General features: G+C 39.5%; 1 protein-coding gene across 3 annotated transcripts in view; it reads right to left on the reverse strand.

Annotated features, from left to right (window-relative positions):
- The window catches only part of fdxacb1 (ferredoxin-fold anticodon binding domain containing 1), a 29,969-nt gene extending 6,513 nt beyond the window's left edge, over positions 1–23,456 (reverse strand). The window contains exons 1-2 of one of the 3 annotated variants that reach the window (XM_055936949.1): positions 22,730–23,456; positions 1–5 (exon numbers count right to left, since the gene is read on the reverse strand). The exon at positions 1–5 is cut by the window's left edge and continues 293 nt beyond it. Coding sequence is in view for 2 of the 3 variants with exons in the window: in XM_055936947.1 (XP_055792922.1) it covers positions 1–10; positions 22,730–22,787 (68 nt within the window). In the remaining variant the exon portion in view is untranslated. Of the gene's footprint in view, positions 11–22,729 lie in introns of all 3 variants that reach the window. The other 2 variants (XM_055936947.1, XM_055936948.1) reach the window with 2 other exon arrangements.
- Positions 23,457–24,105: the final 649 nt, after the last annotated feature.

Genomic DNA, 24,105 nt, shown 5'->3' on the forward strand with positions numbered 1-24,105 from the left:
AGAACCTGATCTAGAGGATAGAGAATACTTTACTTTATTAGAGACAAGACATCCTGATCCAGGAGTCAGACTCTTAACCACTAGGCTACCTGCCACCCCTATAATATATAGTGACTTATAATCAGACTCTTAACCACTAGACTACCTGCCACCCCTATAATATATAGTGACTTATAATCAGACTCTTAACCACTAGACTACCCCTATAATATATAGTGACTTATTGTCAGACTCTTAACCACTAGGCTACCTGCCACCCCTATAATATATAGTGACTTATAATCAGACTCTTAACCACTAGACTACCCCTATAATATATAGTGACTTATAATCAGACTCTTAACCACTAGGCTACCTGTCACCCCTATAATATATAGTGACTTATAGTCAGACTCTTAACCACTAGGCTACCTGCCACCCCTATAATATATAGTGACTTATAATCAGACTCTTAACCACTAGACTACCTGCCACCCCTATAATATATAGTGACTTATAGTCAGACTCTTAACCACTAGGCTACCTGCCACCCCTATAATATATAGTGACTTATAATCAGACTCTTAACCACTAGACCACCTCTATAATATATAGTGACTTATAATCAGACTCTTAACCACTAGACTACCCCTATAATATATAGTGACTTATAGTCAGACTCTTAACCACTAGACTACCTGCCACCCCTATAATATATAGTGACTTATAATCAGACTCTTAACCACTAGACTACCTGCCACCCCTATAATATATAGTGACTTATAGTCAGACTCTTAACCACTAGACTACCTCTATAATATATAGTGACTTATAGTCAGACTCTTAACCACTAGACTACCTGCCACCCCTATAATATATAGTGACTTATAATCAGACTCTTAACCACTAGGCTACCTCTATAATATATAGTGACTTATAATCAGACTCTTAACCACTAGACTACCTCTATAATATATAGTGACTTATAATCAGACTCTTAACCACTAGACTACCTCTATAATATATAGTGACTTATAATCAGACTCTTAACCACTAGACTACCTGCCACCCCTATAATATATAGTGACTTATAATCAGACTCTTAACCACTAGACTACCTGCCACCTCTATAATATATAGTGACTTATAGTCAGACTCTTAACCACTAGACTACCTGCCACCCCTATAATATATAGTGACTTATAATCAGACTCTTAACCACTAGGCTACCTGCCACCCCTATAATATATAGTGACTTATAGTCAGACTCTTAACCACTAGACTACCTGTCACCCCTATAATATATAGTGACTTATAATCAGACTCTTAACCACTAGACTACCCCTATAATATATAGTGACTTATAGTCAGACTCTTAACCACTAGACTACCTCTATAATATATAGTGACTTATAGTCAGACTCTTAACCACTAGGCTACCTGCCACCTCTATAATATATAGTGACTTATAATCAGACTCTTAACCACTAGGCTACCTGCCACCCCTATAATATATAGTGACTTATAGTCAGACTCTTAACCACTAGACTACCTGCCACCCCTATAATATATAGTGACTTATAATCAGACTCTTAACCACTAGACTACCTGCCACCCCTATAATATATAGTGACTTATAGTCAGACTCTTAACCACTAGACTACCTCTATAATATATAGTGACTTATAATCAGACTCTTAACCACTAGACTACCTGCCACCCCTATAATATATAGTGACTTATAATCAGACTCTTAACCACTAGACTACCCCTATAATATATAGTGACTTATAGTCAGACTCTTAACCACTAGACTACCTCTATAATATATAGTGACTTATAATCAGACTCTTAACCACTAGGCTACCTCTATAATATATAGTGACTTATAATCAGACTCTTAACCACTAGACTACCTCTATAATATATAGTGACTTATAGTCAGACTCTTAACCACTAGACTACCTCTATAATATATAGTGACTTATAGTCAGACTCTTAACCACTAGACTACCTGCCACCCCTATAATATATAGTGACTTATAATCAGACTCTTAACCACTAGGCTACCTGCCACCCCTATAATATATAGTGACTTATAGTCAGACTCTTAACCACTAGACTACCCCTATAATATATAGTGACTTATAGTCAGACTCTTAACCACTAGACTACCCCTATAATATATAGTGACTTATAGTCAGACTCTTAACCACTAGACTACCTGCCACCCCTATAATATATAGCAGGGGTGTCAAAGTCAAATGGACGGAGGGCCAAATAAAAAATTTAGCTACAAGCCGAGGGCCGGACTGTTCGAATGTTCACTGAAATTTTTTTAAATGACGCATATAGTCTAGTGAACCTAATTGAACCTACTGAAAACCTAACAAATATATTCCAATATGATCAGATAAATAAAGCAATATTTTCTTATGGCTCTGTCAGTAATCTTTAATTTTCAACAGACACAAAAGACAAATTTCCTTTATATAAAAATCCCCATAACATGAACATTAAATGAAAGAAACCGGTATTCAAGGCACCATCAGTAGCCTATATTTTCTATTTTAGCAAAAGTGGGCTAAATTTACTTCAAAGAAAAAAACAATAATAGCAATTTTCTATCATCCACTCAACTGAAATATTTTTAAAATATAATTGGATTGAAATACAATAAAATAAAGTGCAAAAATCTATTAATCAAAAACAACACTTTGTTTAAGGAGAAGTAACATGCAGTGAAAACAAATATTAAACTTTAACTTTTAAACTTGAACTGAGTAAAAACTCTAAATATGTGATTGCACAGTAATGTTCACTTGTTTGAGGTTGAGGGTGATACTTGGTGGTGTCCCATCTTTTCCACAAGTTCATCAATGTTCGGGGTAAGGCTCTGAGCTGAGGAAATCCTCAGAATTGAGTGGAGGTGTTCAGCAGTAAGTCGACTTCTGTGTGATGTTTTGTTCAGGTTCATCAAAGAAAACAGTTGTTCACACAGGTATGTGCTGCCAAACATAGACAACGTTTGAGCAGCCTGGATGCGCAGCTGGGGCATTGTGTCGGGGAGGAAACGGGCGAACTCTGCAGCACCCACTGCCGCATATTTTGCCCTCAGTGCATCATTGCATTGGAGGTCAATCAACTCCATTTGGAGGTTTGGTGGTGAGCTTTCCACGTCAACAGCAAATGGGTTACCGAGCAGTTCCAACCTGCTTTTTTGTGCTTCAAAGTCAGCAAATCGGCGTCGAAAGTCAGCGGCAAGCATACCTATTTTATCAGCCAACTGTGCGCTCGGGAACGCACTGGTAGAGAGCTTCTCTTTCATGGTCTGGCAGCTGGGAAAGTGGCTCAAATTTTCTTTCCGCATCTGCGTCTCCCACAGAGTCAGTTTGGTTTTAAATGCCTTCACTGTACTGTACATATCAGAGATGACATGATCCCGACCCTGCAGCTGCAAGTTCATTGCATTCAGATGACTCGTAATGTCACACAGAAAAGCCATTTCACACAGAAACATTTCGTCTCGGAGTTGTGTTGTGTCTTTCCCTTTGCTGTCCAAGAACAGACAAATCTCCTCACGAAGCTCGAAACATCTTTGAAGCACCTTTCCCTGGCTTAGCCATCGCACCTCTGTGTGATAAGGCAAATCACCATGCTCCGTTTCTAACTCCGTCAGAAATGCCTTGAACTGGCGGTGATTCAAACCTTTGGCTCTGATAAAGTTAACTGTGCGCGTGATGATGCTCATTACATGCTCCATTTTCAAGGCTTTACCGCACAACGCTTCCTGGTGTATGATACAATGATAAGCTGTCAGCTCACCTGTCGCGTTTTCCTCTTGCATCTTTTCCCGTATCTTCGCCACCAGTCCGCTCCTGTGTCCACACATCGCAGGTGCTCCGTCGGTTGTCAAACCCACGAGTTTTTCCCAAGGCAGCTCCATCTCATTTACACATCTTGACACCTCTTCATACAAATCATGCCCCGTAGTTGTGCCATGCATAGGACGTAAAGCCAAAAACTCCTCTGTCACGCTTAGGCTGGAGTCCACTCCGCGGATGAAAATTGACAACTGGGCAATGTCAGAAATGTCGGTGCTCTCATCCACAGCCAAGGAATATGCAATGAAATCTTTTCCCTTTTTCACAAGCTGCTCTTTTAGATTGATGGACAACTGGTCTACTCTCTCGGCAATGGTGTTTCTGCTCAGACTCACATTTAAAAAGAGTTGCCTTTTTTCTGGGCAAACTTCGTCACAAACTTTAATCATGCAGTTTTTGATGAAATCCCCCTCCGTAAATGGCCGGGCTGATTTAGCGATCTCTTCTGCCAAAATAAAACTGGCCTTGACAGCAGCCTGGCCTTGTGATTTGGCTTTTTTGAACAGAGCCTGTCGAGATTTGAGGCCTCGTTTTAATTCCTCTGCCTTTTGTAGCCTTTGTTCCATGTCCATATTCTTGTTTTTGTCCGCGTGTTTCGTTTCATAATGTCGTCTCAGATTATACTCTTTCAGTACCGCCACACTTTCTCCACACAGAAGACACACAGGTTTTCCAGCTACCTCCGTGAACATATACTCCGACTCCCACCTTGTTTGAAACCCCCGGTTCTCAGTGTCCACCTTCCGTTTTGCCATTTTTGATGGGTATCTGAAAGTTAATTTTACTGTGATGCTGACGACTGCTGTGCCAATAAATATTGAAATGAAGCAGCCTACTGCTCGGTGCGTCACCGTTGCATTGTGGGAAATGTAGTATTGGTGCGTGTAAAAGATCTGCGGGCTGCCGGCTTGCTGCGGTCTGCGGGCCGGTTCTAATAATAAATCAAGATCATCCCAGGGGCCGTAAAAAACCTTCTCGCGGGCCGGATGTGGCCCGCGGGCCTTGACTCTGACATATGTGATATATAGTGACTTATAATCAGACTCTTAACCACTAGACTACCTGCCACCTCTTTAATATATAGTGACTTATAGTCAGACTCTTAACCACTAGGCTACCCCTATAATATATAGTGACTTATAATCAGACTCTTAACCACTAGACTACCTGCCACCTCTATAATATATAGTGACTTATAGTCAGACTCTTAACCACTAGACTACCCCTATAATATATAGTGACTTATAGTCAGACTCTTAACCACTAGACTACCTGCCACCCCTATAATATATAGTGACTTATAGTCAGACTCTTAACCACTAGACTACCTGCCACCCCTATAATATATAGTGACTTATAGTCAGACTCTTAACCACTAGACTACCTGCCACCCCTATAATATATAGTGACTTATAGTCAGACTCTTAACCACTAGACTACCTGCCACCCCTATAATATATAGTGACTTATAATCAGACTCTTAACCACTAGACTACCTGCCACCCCTATAATATATAGTGACTTATAATCAGACTCTTAACCACTAGACTACCTGCCACCCCTATAATATATAGTGACTTATAGTCAGACTCTTAACCACTAGACTACCTGCCACCCCTATAATATATAGTGACTTATAGTCAGACTCTTAACCACTAGACTACCTGCCACCCCTATAATATATAGTGACTTATAATCAGACTCTTAACCACTAGACTACCTGCCACCCCTATAATATATAGTGACTTATAGTCAGACTCTTAACCACTAGACCACCTCTATAATATATAGTGACTTATAATCAGACTCTTAACCACTAGACTACCTCTATAATATATAGTGACTTATAATCAGACTCTTAACCACTAGACTACCTCTATAATATATAGTGACTTATAGTCAGACTCTTAACCACTAGACTACCTGCCACCCCTATAATATATAGTGACTTATAATCAGACTCTTAACCACTAGACTACCTCTATAATATATAGTGACTTATAATCAGACTCTTAACCACTAGACTACCTCTATAATATATAGTGACTTATAATCAGACTCTTAACCACTAGACTACCTCTATAATATATAGTGACTTATAATCAGACTCTTAACCACTAGGCTACCTCTATAATATATAGTGACTTATAATCAGACTCTTAACCACTAGGCTACCTCTATAATATATAGTGACTTATAATCAGACTCTTAACCACTAGACTACCTCTATAATATATAGTGACTTATAGTCAGACTCTTAACCACTAGACTACCTGCCACCCCTATAATATATAGTGACTTATAATCAGACTCTTAACCACTAGACTACCTGCCACCTCTATAATATATAGTGACTTATAATCAGACTCTTAACCACTAGACTACCTGCCACCCCTATAATATATAGTGACTTATAATCAGACTCTTAACCACTAGACTACCTGCCACCCCTATAATATATAGTGACTTATAGTCAGACTCTTAACCACTAGACTACCTGCCACCCCTATAATATATAGTGACTTATAATCAGACTCTTAACCACTAGGCTACCTGCCACCCCTATAATATATAGTGACTTATAGTCAGACTCTTAACCACTAGACTACCCCTATAATATATAGTGACTTATAATCAGACTCTTAACCACTAGGCTACCTGCCACCTCTATAATATATAGTGACTTATAATCAGACTCTTAACCACTAGGCTACCTGCCACCCCTATAATATATAGTGACTTATAATCAGACTCTTAACCACTAGACTACCTGCCACCTCTATAATATATAGTGACTTATAGTCAGACTCTTAACCACTAGACTACCTGCCACCTCTATAATATATAGTGACTTATAATCAGACTCTTAACCACTAGACTACCTCTATAATATATAGTGACTTATAATCAGACTCTTAACCACTAGACTACCTCTATAATATATAGTGACTAATAGTCAGACTCTTAACCACTAGACTACCTGCCACCTCTATAATATATAGTGACTTATAGTCAGACTCTTAACCACTAGACTACCTGCCACCCCTATAATATATAGTGACTTATAATCAGACTCTTAACCACTAGGCTACCTGCCACCCCTATAATATATAGTGACTTATAATCAGACTCTTAACCACTATACTACCTCTATAATACATAGTGACTTATAATCAGACTCTTAACCACTAGGCTACCTGCCACCCCTATAATATATAGTGACTTATAATCAGACTCTTAACCACTAGACTACCTCTATAATATATAGTGACTTATAATCAGACTCTTAACCACTAGGCTACCTCTATAATATATAGTGACTTATAATCAGACTCTTAACCACTAGGCTACCTCTATAATATATAGTGACTTATAATCAGACTCTTAACCACTAGACTACCTCTATAATATATAGTGACTTATAGTCAGACTCTTAACCACTAGACTACCTCTATAATATATAGTGACTTATAATCAGACTCTTAACCACTAGACTACCTCTATAATATATAGTGACTTATAATCAGACTCTTAACCACTAGACTACCTCTATAATATATAGTGACTTATAGTCAGACTCTTAACCACTAGACTACCTGCCACCCCTATAATATATAGTGACTTATAATCAGACTCTTAACCACTAGACTACCTGCCACCCCTATAATATATAGTGACTTATAATCAGACTCTTAACCACTAGGCTACCTGCCACCCCTATAATATATAGTGACTTATAGTCAGACTCTTAACCACTAGACTACCTGCCACCCCTATAATATATAGTGACTTATAGTCAGACTCTTAACCACTAGACTACCTCTATAATATATAGTGACTTATAATCAGACTCTTAACCACTAGACTACCCCTATAATATATAGTGACTTATAGTCAGACTCTTAACCACTAGACTACCTCTATAATATATAGTGACTTATAGTCAGACTCTTAACCACTAGACTACCTGCCACCCCTATAATATATAGTGACTTATAGTCAGACTCTTAACCACTAGGCTACCTGCCACCCCTATAATATATAGTGACTTATAATCAGACTCTTAACCACTAGACTACCTGTCACCTCTATAATATATAGTGACTTATAGTCAGACTCTTAACCACTAGACTACCTCTATAATATATAGTGACTTATAATCAGACTCTTAACCACTAGGCTACCTGCCACCCCTATAATATATAGTGACTTATAGTCAGACTCTTAACCACTAGACTACCTGCCACCCCTATAATATATAGTGACTTATAATCAGACTCTTAACCACTAGACTACCTGCCACCTCTATAATATATAGTGACTTATAGTCAGACTCTTAACCACTAGACTACCTGCCACCCCTATAATATATAGTGACTTATAATCAGACTCTTAACCAGTAGACTACCTGCCACCCCTATAATATATAGTGACTTATAGTCAGACTCTTAACCACTAGACTACCTCTATAATATATAGTGACTTATAATCAGACTCTTAACCACTAGACTACCTGCCACCCCTATAATATATAGTGACTTATAATCAGACTCTTAACCACTAGACTACCCCTATAATATATAGTGACTTATAGTCAGACTCTTAACCACTAGACTACCTGCCACCCCTATAATATATAGTGACTTATAATCAGACTCTTAACCACTAGACTACCTCTATAATATATAGTGACTTATAATCAGACTCTTAACCACTAGACTACCTGCCACCTCTATAATATATAGTGACTTATAGTCAGACTCTTAACCACTAGGCTACCTGCCACCCCTATAATATATAGTGACTTATAGTCAGACTCTTAACCACTAGACTACCTGCCACCCCTATAATATATAGTGACTTATAATCAGACTCTTAACCACTAGGCTACCTGCCACCCCTATAATATATAGTGACTTATAGTCAGACTCTTAACCACTAGACTACCTGCCACCCCTATAATATATAGTGACTTATAATCAGACTCTTAACCACTAGGCTACCTGCCACCCCTATAATATATAGTGACTTATAGTCAGACTCTTAACCACTAGACTACCTGCCACCCCTATAATATATAGTGACTTATAATCAGACTCTTAACCACTAGACTACCTCTATAATATATAGTGACTTATAATCAGACTCTTAACCACTAGACTACCCCTATAATATATAGTGACTTATAGTCAGACTCTTAACCACTAGACTACCCCTATAATATATAGTGACTTATAATCAGACTCTTAACCACTAGACTACCTGCCACCCCTATAATATATAGTGACTTATAATCAGACTCTTAACCACTAGACTACCTCTATAATATATAGTGACTTATAATCAGACTCTTAACCACTAGACTACCTCTATAATATATAGTGACTTATAATCAGACTCTTAACCACTAGACTAGCTCTATAATATATAGTGACTTATAGTCAGACTCTTAACCACTAGACTACCTGCCACCCCTATAATATATAGTGACTTATAATCAGACTCTTAACCACTAGACTACCTGCCACCCCTATAATATATAGTGACTTATAATCAGACTCTTAACCACTAGACTACCCCTATAATATATAGTGACTTATAGTCAGACTCTTAACCACTAGACTACCCCTATAATATATAGTGACTTATAATCAGACTCTTAACCACTAGACTACCTGCCACCTCTATAATATATAGTGACTTATAGTCAGACTCTTAACCACTAGACTACCTCTATAATATATAGTGACTTATAATCAGACTCTTAACCACTAGACTACCTGCCACCCCTATAATATATAGTGACTTATAGTCAGACTCTTAACCACTAGGCTACCTGCCACCCCTATAATATATAGTGACTTATAGTCAGACTCTTAACCACTAGGCTACCTGCCACCCCTATAATATATAGTGACTTATAATCAGACTCTTAACCACTAGACTACCTGCCACCCCTATAATATATAGTGACTTATAGTCAGACTCTTAACCACTAGACTACCTCTATAATATATAGTGACTTATAATCAGACTCTTAACCACTAGACTACCTCTATAATATATAGTGACTTATAATCAGACTCTTAACCACTAGGCTACCTGCCACCCCTATAATATATAGTGACTTATAGTCAGACTCTTAACCACTAGGCTACCTGCCACCCCTATAATATATAGTGACTTATAGTCAGACTCTTAACCACTAGACTACCTGCCACCCCTATAATATATAGTGACTTATAATCAGACTCTTAACCACTAGGCTACCTGCCACCCCTATAATATATAGTGACTTATAGTCAGACTCTTAACCACTAGACTACCTGTCACCCCTATAATATATAGTGACTTATAATCAGACTCTTAACCACTAGACTACCTGCCACCCCTATAATATATAGTGACTTATAATCAGACTCTTAACCACTAGACTACCTGCCACCCCTATAATATATAGTGACTTATAATCAGACTCTTAACCACTAGACTACCCCTATAATATATAGTGACTTATAATCAGACTCTTAACCACTAGACTACCTGCCACCCCTATAATATATAGTGACTTATAATCAGACTCTTAACCACTAGGCTACCTGCCACCCCTATAATATATAGTGACTTATAGTCAGACTCTTAACCACTAGACTACCTGCCAACCCTATAATATATAGTGACTTATAGTCAGACTCTTAACCACTAGACTACCCCTATAATATATAGTGACTTATAGTCAGACTCTTAACCACTAGACTACCTGCCACCCCTATAATATATAGTGACTTATAGTCAGACTCTTAACCACTAGACTACCTGCCACCCCTATAATATATAGTGACTTATAGTCAGACTCTTAACCACTAGACTACCTCTATAATATATAGTGACTTATAATCAGACTCTTAACCACTAGGCTACCTGCCACCCCTATAATATATAGTGACTTATAATCAGACTCTTAACCACTAGACTACCTCTATAATATATAGTGACTTATAGTCAGACTCTTAACCACTAGACTACCTCTATAATATATAGTGACTTATAATCAGACTCTTAACCACTAGACTACCTGCCACCCCTATAATATATAGTGACTTATAGTCAGACTCTTAACCACTAGACTACCTGCCACCCCTATAATATATAGTGACTTATAATCAGACTCTTAACCACTAGGCTACCTGCCACCCCTATAATATATAGTGACTTATAATCAGACTCTTAACCACTAGACTACCTGCCACCCCTATAATATATAGTGACTTATAATCAGACTCTTAACCACTAGACTACCTGCCACCTCTATAATATATAGTGACTTATAGTCAGACTCTTAACCACTAGACTACCTCTATAATATATAGTGACTTATAATCAGACTCTTAACCACTAGGCTACCTCTATAATATATAGTGACTTATAGTCAGACTCTTAACCACTAGACTACCTCTATAATATATAGTGACTTATAATCAGACTCTTAACCACTAGGCTACCTCTATAATATATAGTGACTTAAAGTCAGACTCTTAACCACTAGACTACCTGCCACCCCTATAATATATAGTGACTTATAGTCAGACTCTTAACCACTAGACTACCCCTATAATATATAGTGACTTATAATCAGACTCTTAACCACTAGACTACCTGCCACCCCTATAATATATAGTGACTTATAGTCAGACTCTTAACCACTAGACTACCTGCCACCTCTATAATATATTTTGACTTATAATCAGACTCTTAACCACTAGACTACCTCTATAATATATAGTGACTTATAATCAGACTCTTAACCACTAGACTACCTCTATAATATATAGTGACTTATAATCAGACTCTTAACCACTAGACTACCTCTATAATATATAGTGACTTATAGTCAGACTCTTAACCACTAGACTACCTGCCACCCCTATAATATATAGTGACTTATAATCAGACTCTTAACCACTAGACTACCTGCCACCCCTATAATATATAGTGACTTATAATCAGACTCTTAACCACTAGGCTACCTGCCACCCCTATAATATATAGTGACTTATAGTCAGACTCTTAACCACTAGGCTACCTGCCACCCCTATAATATATAGTGACTTATAATCAGACTCTTAACCACTAGACTACCTGCCACCCCTATAATATATAGTGACTTATAATCAGACTCTTAACCACTAGGCTACCTGCCACCCCTATAATATATAGTGACTTATAGTCAGACTCTTAACCACTAGACTACCTGCCACCCCTATAATATATAGTGACTTATAGTCAGACTCTTAACCACTAGACTACCTGCCACCCCTATAATATATAGTGACTTATAATCAGACTCTTAACCACTAGGCTACCTGCCACCCCTATAATATATAGTGACTTATAGTCAGACTCTTAACCACTAGACTACCTGCCACCCCTATAATATATAGTGACTTATAGTCAGACTCTTAACCACTAGACTACCTGCCACCCCTATAATATATAGTGACTTATAATCAGACTCTTAACCACTAGACTACCTCTATAATATATAGTGACTTATAGTCAGACTCTTAACCACTAGGCTACCTGCCACCCCTATAATATATAGTGACTAATAGTCAGACTCTTAACCACTAGACTACCTGCCACCCCTATAATATATAGTGACTAATAGTCAGACTCTTAACCACTAGACTACCTGCCACCCCTATAATATATAGTGACTTATAATCAGACTCTTAACCACTAGGCTACCTGCCACCCCTATAATATATAGTGACTTATAATCAGACTCTTAACCACTAGACTACCTGCCACCTCTATAATATATAGTGACTTATAGTCAGACTCTTAACCACTAGACTACCTGCCACCCCTATAATATATAGTGACTAATAGTCAGACTCTTAACCACTAGACTACCTGCCACCCCTATAATATATAGTGACTAATAATCAGACTCTTAACCACTAGACTACCTGCCACCCCTATAATATATAGTGACTTATAATCAGACTCTTAACCACTAGACTACCTCTATAATATATAGTGACTTATAGTCAGACTCTTAACCACTAGACTACCTCTATAATATATAGTGACTTATAATCAGACTCTTAACCACTAGACTACCTGCCACCCCTATAATATATAGTGACTTATAATCAGACTCTTAACCACTAGACTAACTCTATAATATATAGTGACTTATAGTCAGACTCTTAACCACTAGACTACCTCTATAATATATAGTGACTTATAATCAGACTCTTAACCACTAGACTACCTGCCACCCCTATAATATATAGTGACTTATAATCAGACTCTTAACCACTAGACTACCTCTATAATATATAGTGACTTATAATCAGACTCTTAACCACTAGACTACCTGCCACCCCTATAATATATAGTGACTTATAATCAGACTCTTAACCACTAGACTACCCCTATAATATATAGTGACTTATAGTCAGACTCTTAACCACTAGACTACCTCTATAATATATAGTGACTTATAATCAGACTCTTAACCACTAGACTACCTCTATAATATATAGTGACTTATAATCAGACTCTTAACCACTAGACTACCTGCCACCCCTATAATATATAGTGACTTATAGTCAGACTCTTAACCACTAGGCTACCTCTATAATATATAGTGACTTATAATCAGACTCTTAACCACTAGACTACCTCTATAATATATAGTGACTTATAATCAGACTCTTAACCACTAGACTACCTCTATAATATATAGTGACTTATAATCAGACTCTTAACCACTAGACTACCTCTATAATATATAGTGACTTATAATCAGACTCTTAACCACTAGACTACCTCTATAATATATAGTGACTTATAATCAGACTCTTAACCACTAGACTACCTCTATAATATATAGTGACTTATAATCAGACTCTTAACCACTAGACTACCTCTATAATATATAGTGACTTATAATCAGACTCTTAACCACTAGACTACCTCTATAATATATAGTGACTTATAGTCAGACTCTTAACCACTAGACTACCTCTATAATATATAGTGACTTATAATCAGACTCTTAACCACTAGACTACCTCTATAATATATAGTGACTTATAATCAGACTCTTAACCACTAGACTACCTGCCACCCCTATAATATATAGTGACTTATAGTCAGACTCTTAACCACTAGGCTACCTCTATAATATATAGTGACTTATAATCAGACTCTTAACCACTAGACTACCCCTATAATATATAGTGACTTATAGTCAGACTCTTAACCACTAGGCTACCTCTATAATATATAGTGACTTATAATCAGACTCTTAACCACTAGACTACCTCTATAATATATAGTGACTTATAATCAGACTCTTAACCACTAGACTACCTGCCACCCCTATAATATATAGTGACTTATAGTCAGACTCTTAACCACTAGACTACCTCTATAATATATAGTGACTTATAATCAGACTCTTAACCACTAGACTACCCCTATAATATATAGTGACTTATAATCAGACTCTTAACCACTAGACTACCTGCCACCCCTATAATATATAGTGACTTATAATCAGACTCTTAACCACTAGACTACCTGCCACCTCTATAATATATAGTGACTTATAATCAGACTCTTAACCACTAGACTACCCCTATAATATATAGTGACTTATAATCAGACTCTTAACCACTAGACTACCTCTATAATATATAGTGACTTATAGTCAGACTCTTAACCACTAGACTACCTGCCACCCCTATAATATATAGTGACTTATAATCAGACTCTTAACCACTAGACTACCCCTATAATATATAGTGACTTATAATCAGACTCTTAACCACTAGACTACCTGCCACCCCTATAATATATAGTGACTTATAATCAGACTCTTAACCACTAGACTACCCCTATAATATATAGTGACTTATAATCAGACTCTTAACCACTAGACTACCTGCCACCCCTATAATATATAGTGACTTATAATCAGACTCTTAACCACTAGACTACCCCTATAATATATAGTGACTTATAGTCAGACTCTTAACCACTAGACTACCCCTATAATATATAGTGACTTATAATCAGACTCTTAACCACTAGGCTACCTGCCACCCCTATAATATATAGTGACTTATAGTCAGACTCTTAACCACTAGACTACCTGTCACCCCTATAATATATAGTGACTTATAGTCAGACTCTTAACCACTAGACTACCTGCCACCCCTATAATATATAGTGACTTATAGTCAGACTCTTAACCACTAGACTACCTGCCACCCCTATAATATATAGTGACTTATAGTCAGACTCTTAACCACTAGGCTACCTGCCACCCCTATAATATATAGTGACTTATAGTCAGACTCTTAACCACTAGGCTACCTGCCACCCCTATAATATATAGTGACTTATAGTCAGACTCTTAACCACTAGACTACCTGCCACCCCTATAATATATAGTGACTTATAGTCAGACTCTTAACCACTAGACTACCTGCCACCCCTATAATATATAGTGACTTATAATCAGACTCTTAACCACTAGACTACCCCTATAATATATAGTGACTTATAGTCAGACTCTTAACCACTAGACTACCTGCCACCCCTATAATATATAGTGACTTATAATCAGACTCTTAACCACTAGACTACCTGCCACCCCTATAATATATAGTGACTTATAATCAGACTCTTAACCACTAGACTACCTGCCACCCCTATAATATATAGTGACTTATAATCAGACTCTTAACCACTAGGCTACCTGCCACCCCTATAATATATAGTGACTTATAATCAGACTCTTAACCACTAGACTACCCCTATAATATATAGTGACTTATAGTCAGACTCTTAACCACTAGACTACCTGCCACCCCTATAATATATAGTGACTTATAGTCAGACTCTTAACCACTAGGCTACCTGCCACCCCTATAATATATAGTGACTTATAGTCAGACTCTTAACCACTAGACTACCTCTATAATATATAGTGACTTATAGTCAGACTCTTAACCACTAGACTACCTGCCACCCCTATAATATATAGTGACTTATAATCAGACTCTTAACCACTAGACTACACCTATAATATATAGTGACTTATAGTCAGACTCTTAACCACTAGACTACCTGCCACCCCTATAATATATAGTGACTTATAATCAGACTCTTAACCACTAGACTACCTGCCACCCCTATAATATATAGTGACTTATAATCAGACTCTTAACCACTAGGCTACCTGCCACCTCTATAATATATAGTGACTTATAATCAGACTCTTAACCACTAGGCTACCTGCCACCCCTATAATATATAGTGACTTATAATCAGACTCTTAACCACTAGACTACCTGCCACCCCTATAATATATAGTGACTTATAGTCAGACTCTTAACCACTAGGCTACCTGCCACCTCTATAATATATAGTGACTTATAGTCAGACTCTTAACCACTAGGCTACCTGCCACCCCTATAATATATAGTGACTTATAATCAGACTCTTAACCACTAGACTACCTCTATAATATATAGTGACTTATAGTCAGACTCTTAACCACTAGACTACCTCTATAATATATAGTGACTTATAATCAGACTCTTAACCACTAGACTACCTGCCACCCCTATAATATATAGTGACTTATAGTCAGACTCTTAACCACTAGACTACCCCTATAATATATAGTGACTTATAATCAGACTCTTAACCACTAGGCTACCTGCCACCCCTATAATATATAGTGACTTATAGTCAGACTCTTAACCACTAGACTACCTGCCACCCCTATAATATATAGTGACTTATAATCAGACTCTTAACCACCAGACTACCTGCCACCCCTATAATATATAGTGACTTATAATCAGACTCTTAACCACTAGGCTACCCCTATAATATATAGTGACTTATAATCAGACTCTTAACCACTAGACTACCTGCCACCTCTATAATATATAGTGACTTATAATCAGACTCTTAACCACTAGACTACCTGCCACCCCTATAATATATAGTGACTTATAATCAGACTCTTAACCACTAGACTACCCCTATAATATATAGTGACTTATAGTCAGACTCTTAACCACTAGACTACCCCTATAATATATAGTGACTTATAGTCAGACTCTTAACCACTAGACTACCTCTATAATATATAGTGACTTATAGTCAGACTCTTAACCACTAGACTACCTCTATAATATATAGTGACTTATAGTCAGACTCTTAACCACTAGACTACCTCTATAATATATAGTGACTTATAGTCAGACTCTTAACCACTAGACTACCTCTATAATATATAGTGACTTATAATCAGACTCTTAACCACTAGACTACCTGCCACCTCTATAATATATAGTGACTTATAATCAGACTCTTAACCACTAGACTACCTGCCACCCCTATAATATATAGTGACTTATAATCAGACTCTTAACCACTAGACTACCTGCCACCCCTATAATATATAGTGACTTATAGTCAGACTCTTAACCACTAGACTACCCCTATAATATATAGTGACTTATAGTCAGACTCTTAACCACTAGACTACCTCTATAATATATAGTGACTTATAGTCAGACTCTTAACCACTAGACTACCCCTATAATATATAGTGACTTATAGTCAGACTCTTAACCACTAGACTACCTCTATAATATATAGTGACTTATAATCAGACTCTTAACCACTAGGCTACCTGCCACCTCTATAATATATAGTGACTTATAGTCAGACTCTTAACCACTAGACTACCTCTATAATATATAGTGACTTATAGTCAGACTCTTAACCACTAGACTACCCCTATAATATATAGTGACTTATAATCAGACTCTTAACCACTAGACTACCTGCCACCTCTATAATATATAGTGACTTATAGTCAGACTCTTAACCACTAGACTACCTGCCACCCCTATAATATATAGTGACTTATAGTCAGACTCTTAACCACTAGACTACCTGCCACCCCTATAATATATAGTGACTTATAGTCAGACTCTTAACTACTAGGCTACCTGCCACCCCTATAATATATAGTGACTTATAGTCAGACTCTTAACCACTAGACTACCTGCCACCCCTATAATATATAGTGACTTATAGTCAGACTCTTAACCACTAGACTACCTCTATAATATATAGTGACTTATAGTCAGACTCTTAACCACTAGGCTACCTGCCACCTCTATAATATATAGTGACTTATAGCGACTTAGAGCTTCTGCTAAATGACTTCAATGTAATCAGAATACAACACTTGACAGACAGATCAACAACACCTGACAGATCAACAACACTTGACATAAAAATAACAATAAAAATAACAATGTGTCCACACCTCTCAAGCTACAGACAACATGACAAGCTGCTATATAGAGCTAGGGTGAAAACGAATCTCGTTCCCGGACACTTCCGCACGAATGTGCCAAGAGTCTGATGGACCAACGTGTCAAGCTTGGCCTTCGTTAGCAAATAGAAAGAAGAGGAGAAATCTCTTGTTCTGCCTGTGAAGGGAAGCCTTCACTATGGACTAAATGACTGCTCTTCAGACTTATTTAATCAAAATATTGATTGACATATGATGCAATGTTATTTACTTTGTATTAAAACTCATCATTCCTAATCCATAAGCTTTCTACCACCAACTAGGGCAGTCTATACATACTGAATAAGTCAAGCACCAACTAGGGCAGTCTATACATACAGAATAAGACAAGCACCAACTAGGGCAGTCTATACATACAGAATAAGACAAGCACCAACTAGGGCAGTCTATACATACAGAATAAGACAAGCACCAACTAGGGCGGTCTATACATACAGAATAAGTCAAGCACCTTCCCTGCTAGAGCTTCCCCGGTCAACTGTAAGTGCTGTTATTGTGAAGTGGAAATGTCTAGGAGCAACAACGGCTCAGACGCAAAGTGGTAGGCCACACAAGCTCACAAAACGGGAACCGCCGAGTGCTAAAGCGCGAAACGCATAACAATCGTTGCAACACTCACTACCGAGTTCCAAACTGCCTCTGGAAGCAACAGCAGCACAAGGACTGTTCGTCGGGAGCTTCATGAAATGGGTTTCCGTGGCCGAGCAGCTGCACACAAGCCTAAGATCACCTTGTGCAATGCCAAGCGTTGGCTGGAGTGGTGTAAAGCTCACCGCCATTGAACTAAGGAGCAGTGGAAACGCGTTGTCTGGAGTGATGAACCACGGTTCACCATCGTCCGACGAACGAATCTGGGTTTGGCGGATGCCAGGAGAACGCTACCTGCTCCAATGCATAGTGCCAACTGTAAAGTTTGGTGGAGCAGGAATACTGGGTCTGGGGCTGTTTTTCATGGTTCTGGCTCGGCCCCTTAGTTCCAGTGAAGGGAAATCTTAAAGTTACAGCACACAATGACATTCTAGACCATTCTGTACTTCCAACTTTGTGGCAAAAGTTTTAACACTGGAGTGATAGATGTGCAGATGATGATGTGCAAGTAGAGATACTGGGGTGCAAAAGAGAAAAGAGCAAAAAAATAATAATAACTATATGGGGATGAGGTAGTTGGGTGTGCTATTTACAGATAGGCTGTGTACAGCAGACATGAGCCATAAGCAAAGAAGTAAATACTCACCCAGAAGCGGCTCTCCTAGTGGCCGGGGACTTTAATGCAGGTAAAACAGTTTTACCAAATTTTCACCACCGTGCAAACAGGGGAACAGAAATCCTCGACCACCTTTACTCCACACACAGAGATGCATACAAAGCTCTCCCTCACCCTCTATTTGGCAAATCTGACCATAATTCCTCCTGATTCCTGCTTACAAGCTAAAACTAAAGCAGGAAGTACCAGTGACTCTCTCAATACTGAAGTGGTCAGATGACGCGGATGCTACACTACAGGACTGTTTTGCACAGACTGGAATATGTTCCGGGATTCATCCAATGGCATTGAGGAATACACCACATCAGTCATTGGCTTTATCAGTAAGTGCATCAATGACGTCGTCCCCACAGTGACTGTACGTACATACCCCAACCAGAAGCCATGGATTACAGGCAACATCCGCATCGAGCTAAAGGCTAGAGCTGCCGCTTTCAAGGAGCGGGAGACTAATCCGGACACTTAAAAGAAATCCCGCTACGCCCTCAGACGAACCATCAAACATGCAAAGCGTCAATACAGCACTAAGATTGAATCCTACGACACCGGCTCTGATGCTCGTCGGATGTGGCAGGGCTTGCAAACTATTACAGACTTCAAAGGGAAACCCAGACACGAGCTGCCCAGTGATGTGAACCTACCAGACGAGCTAAATGCCTTTTATGCTCGCTTCGAGTCAAGCAACACTGAAGCATGCATGAGAGCACCAGCTGTTCTGGATGACTGTGTGTAACGCTCTCGGTAGCCAATGTGAACAAAACATTTAAAGAGACCAACATTCACAAAGCCGCTAGGCCTGACGGATTTCCAGGACGTGTACTCAAAGCATGCACTGACATGCACTGACATTTTCAACCTCTCCCTGACCGAGTCTGTAATACCTACATGTTTCAAGCAGTCCCTGTGCCCAAGGAAGCGAAGGTAACCTGCCTAAATGATTTCCGCCCCGTGGCACTCATGTCGGTAGCCATGAAGTGCTTTGAAAGGCTGGTCATGTCTTACATCAACACCATCATCCCAGAAACCCTAGACCCACTCCAATTTGCATACCGCCCCAACAGATCCACAGATGACGCAATCTCAATTGCACTCCACACTGCCCTTTCTCACCTGGACAAAAGGACACCTATGTGAGAATGCTGTTCATTGACTACAGATCAGTGTTCAACACCATAATGCCCATGAAGCTCATCATTAAGCTAAGGACCCTGGGACTAAACACCTCCCTCTGCAACTGGATTCTGGACTTCTTGAAAGGCCGGGCCACCCCCAGGTGGTAAGGGTAGGCAACAACACGTCTGCCACGCCGATCCTCAACACTGGGGCCCCTCAGGGGTGTGTAATTAGTCCCCTCCTGTATTCCCTGTTCACCCACGACTGCGTGGCCAAACAAGACTCCAACACCATCCTTAAGTTTGCTGACGACACAACAACGATGAGACGGCCTATAGGGAGGAGGTCAGAGAACTGGCTGTGTGGTGCCAGGACAACAACCTCTCCCTCTCAGCAAGACTAAGGAGATGATTGTGGACTACAGGAAAAAGGAGGACCGAGCACGCCTCCCATTCTCATCGACGGGGCTGCAGTGGAGCAGATTGAGAGCTTTAAGTTCCTTGGTGTCCACATCACCAACAAACTAACATGGTCCAAGCACACCAAGACAATCGTGAAGAGGGCACGACATAACCTATTCCCCCTCAGGAGACTGAAAAGATTTGGCATGGGTCCTCAGATCCTCAAAAGGTTCTACAGCTGCAGCATCCAGAGCATCCTGACTGGTTGCATCACTGCCTGGTATGACAACTGCTCGGCCTCCGACCACAAGGCACTACAGAGGGTAGTGCGAATGGCCCAGTACATCACTGGGGCCAAGCTTCCTGCCATCCAGGACCTCTATACCAGGCGGTGTCAGAGGAAAGCCCATAAAATTGTCAAAGACTCCAGTCACCCAAGTCATAGACTGTTTTCTCTGCTACCGCACGGCAAGTGGTACCGGAGCTCCAAGTCTAGGACCAAAAGGCTCCTTCACAGCTTCTACTTCCAAGCCATAAGACTGCTGAACAATTCATAAATTCACCACTGGACAATTTACAATGACACCACCACCACCACCCCCTCCCCTCCCTTTTGTACACTGCTGCTACTCGCTGTTTGGTTGTTACTTATGCATAGTCACTTCGCCCCCACCTACATGTGCAGATTAACTCAACTAGCCTGTATCCCCGCACACTGACTTGGTGCCCCCTGTATATAGCCTCGTTATTCTTATTGTGTTACTTTTTTATTATTACTTTTTATTTTAGTCTACTTGGTAAATATTTTCTTCTTCTTGAACTGCACTGTTGGTTAAGGGCTTGTAAAGTAAACATTTCCCGATAAAGACTACACTTGTTGTATTCGGCGCATGTGACAAATAAAGTTTGATTTTATTTGAAATGCTTAAGTGATCATCAATTAAGAACAGTCGGATTAAGTAATAGTCAAATGTATTTTAACAAAAGAGAAGACAATCATATCAAAAGTAAGGTGGGCATTGCGAAAGGCAATTACTTTATATGAACATGTAACGCAATGTGGAACATGTATTTCTCGATGAAACACCAAGTTTGGTGGTAAAGTGACTGATGTTGTGTGTTGTACTAAAGTCAATTGAAAATGTGCTCAGAGTTTTGAATCAACTGCCTTTTTTGATGATCTGCTTTGAGTTTTGTACTTAAGAGTTGTGAAAATGTACCACATGCCTCTGAAAATTGCACCAAAGCTATATTTTGGTGTCTGTCCTGATGTTTGTCAGGTCAGTGCAGAAAAGAGCCATTACTCTCAAACCCTCTCAAAAGCATTTCCCGAGGAGAGTCCGTTTTGACAGAACACTGGAAAGAAGTAGTCAGGAACCTCCGATCTTCTGCTCCAATGCGCTTTGAGAGGAGAAGAGGAGGGACGACTCGAGGTATCATGGAAATACAATTGAGATCCTCCCAATGTGAGGAAGACTCCCAATGTGAGGAAGCCTCTTTAGACTATAGGGACGCCCCCCCCACTAGTAATTCCATAGCTCAATGCACGAGACGAGGCTTTTAGAAAGAAGAGTTGATAACTTGTGTCTGTCTACTCGACATTGATCTAGCTTGCCAATGTATGTAATAGAATAATGTTGCTAACGTTCGCAAAGCAACTCACGTTTCCTCCCGGTAGATTTGAACAGTGACGTTCTGTCCTCTGCCTCACTGCCGCTCATGAAGAAAAAAACGGTTTAACGTCAATAATAATCAGCAGGGGAAACATCGAGTCTGGTTAATTATCGATCATAAGATGTATGTTATTTTGTCATCAGCAGTGGAGCCGGTTGGCACGAGTAGAATGACCAAAACAATGTTGTCGGTGTCACACTTACAGTAGTCTGGACGGAAACAAAACTAATGGTATAAGTGTTCCTTGGGACGTCCATAACCTAACCCTAAAATTAATTCCTTACCGAAACCCAGTCCTTCTCTAATAGTGGGGCGCCCCCCCCTGGGGGGGCTCGGAGCGATGCCAGGGGGGGAGCGTGTGACCCCGGGGTACATGCTTTTTTTGCCGCAGGGAGTAGTTTTTTTTTGCACCGAACAAGAGCACAGAGCAGGAGTAATGAAGTGCAGATAACAAACCCTTAAGAGACACCATGGAAAAATATTTAACAGGAATGTAAAGAAAGGCGGAGAGAGACGGAGATAATGAGACAAACGTAAGTCTCCCGAAAGCTAAGACGAGGGACTATGACGCCGCGTATGTAGCGCTTGGCTTCACTGTGACTACGGTGGGAGACGAGGAAAGACCGGTATGTTTACTGTCTCTAAAAATGTTGGCAGCGGTCAGCATGAAGCCAAATAAATGAAGGCGTCACTTAAAGACATTACACCCCAATCACGCTGATAAGCCGCTTGAGTTTTTTCTGCGAAAACGTGCCGACGATTGCCAACAATCGTCTCGCTTTGTGAATGCTACTTCAGTAAACCAGCGAGCACTGCTGGCATCATATAAGGTGACGTAGCAAATTGCTCAGTGCAAAAACCCCCACTCCATATCAGAGGAGCTACCTGCAGCATTAGACATGACCCCACTCCATATCAGAGGAGCTACCTGCAGCATTAGACATGACCCCACTCCATATCAGAAGAGCTGATATTACCTGCAGCATTAGACATGACCCCACTCCATATCAGAGGAGCTACCTGCAGCATTAGACATGACCCCACTCCATATCAGAGGACCTACCTGCAGCATTAGACATGACCCCACTCCATATCAGAGGAGCTACCTGCAGCATTAGACATGACCCCACTCCATATCAGAGGAGCTACCTGCAGCATTAGACATGACCCCACTCCATATCAGAGGAGCTGATATTACCTGCAGCATTAGACATGACCCCACTCCATATCAGAGGAGCTACCTGCAGCATTAGACATGACCCCACTCCATATCAGAGGAGCTACCTGCAGCATTAGACATGACCCCACTCCATATCAGAGGAGCTACCTGCAGCATTAGACATGACCCCACTCCATATCAGAGGA

Source organism: Salvelinus fontinalis, chromosome 10 (assembly GCF_029448725.1).
Source record: "Salvelinus fontinalis isolate EN_2023a chromosome 10, ASM2944872v1, whole genome shotgun sequence".
Taxonomy (NCBI): domain Eukaryota; kingdom Metazoa; phylum Chordata; class Actinopteri; order Salmoniformes; family Salmonidae; genus Salvelinus; species Salvelinus fontinalis.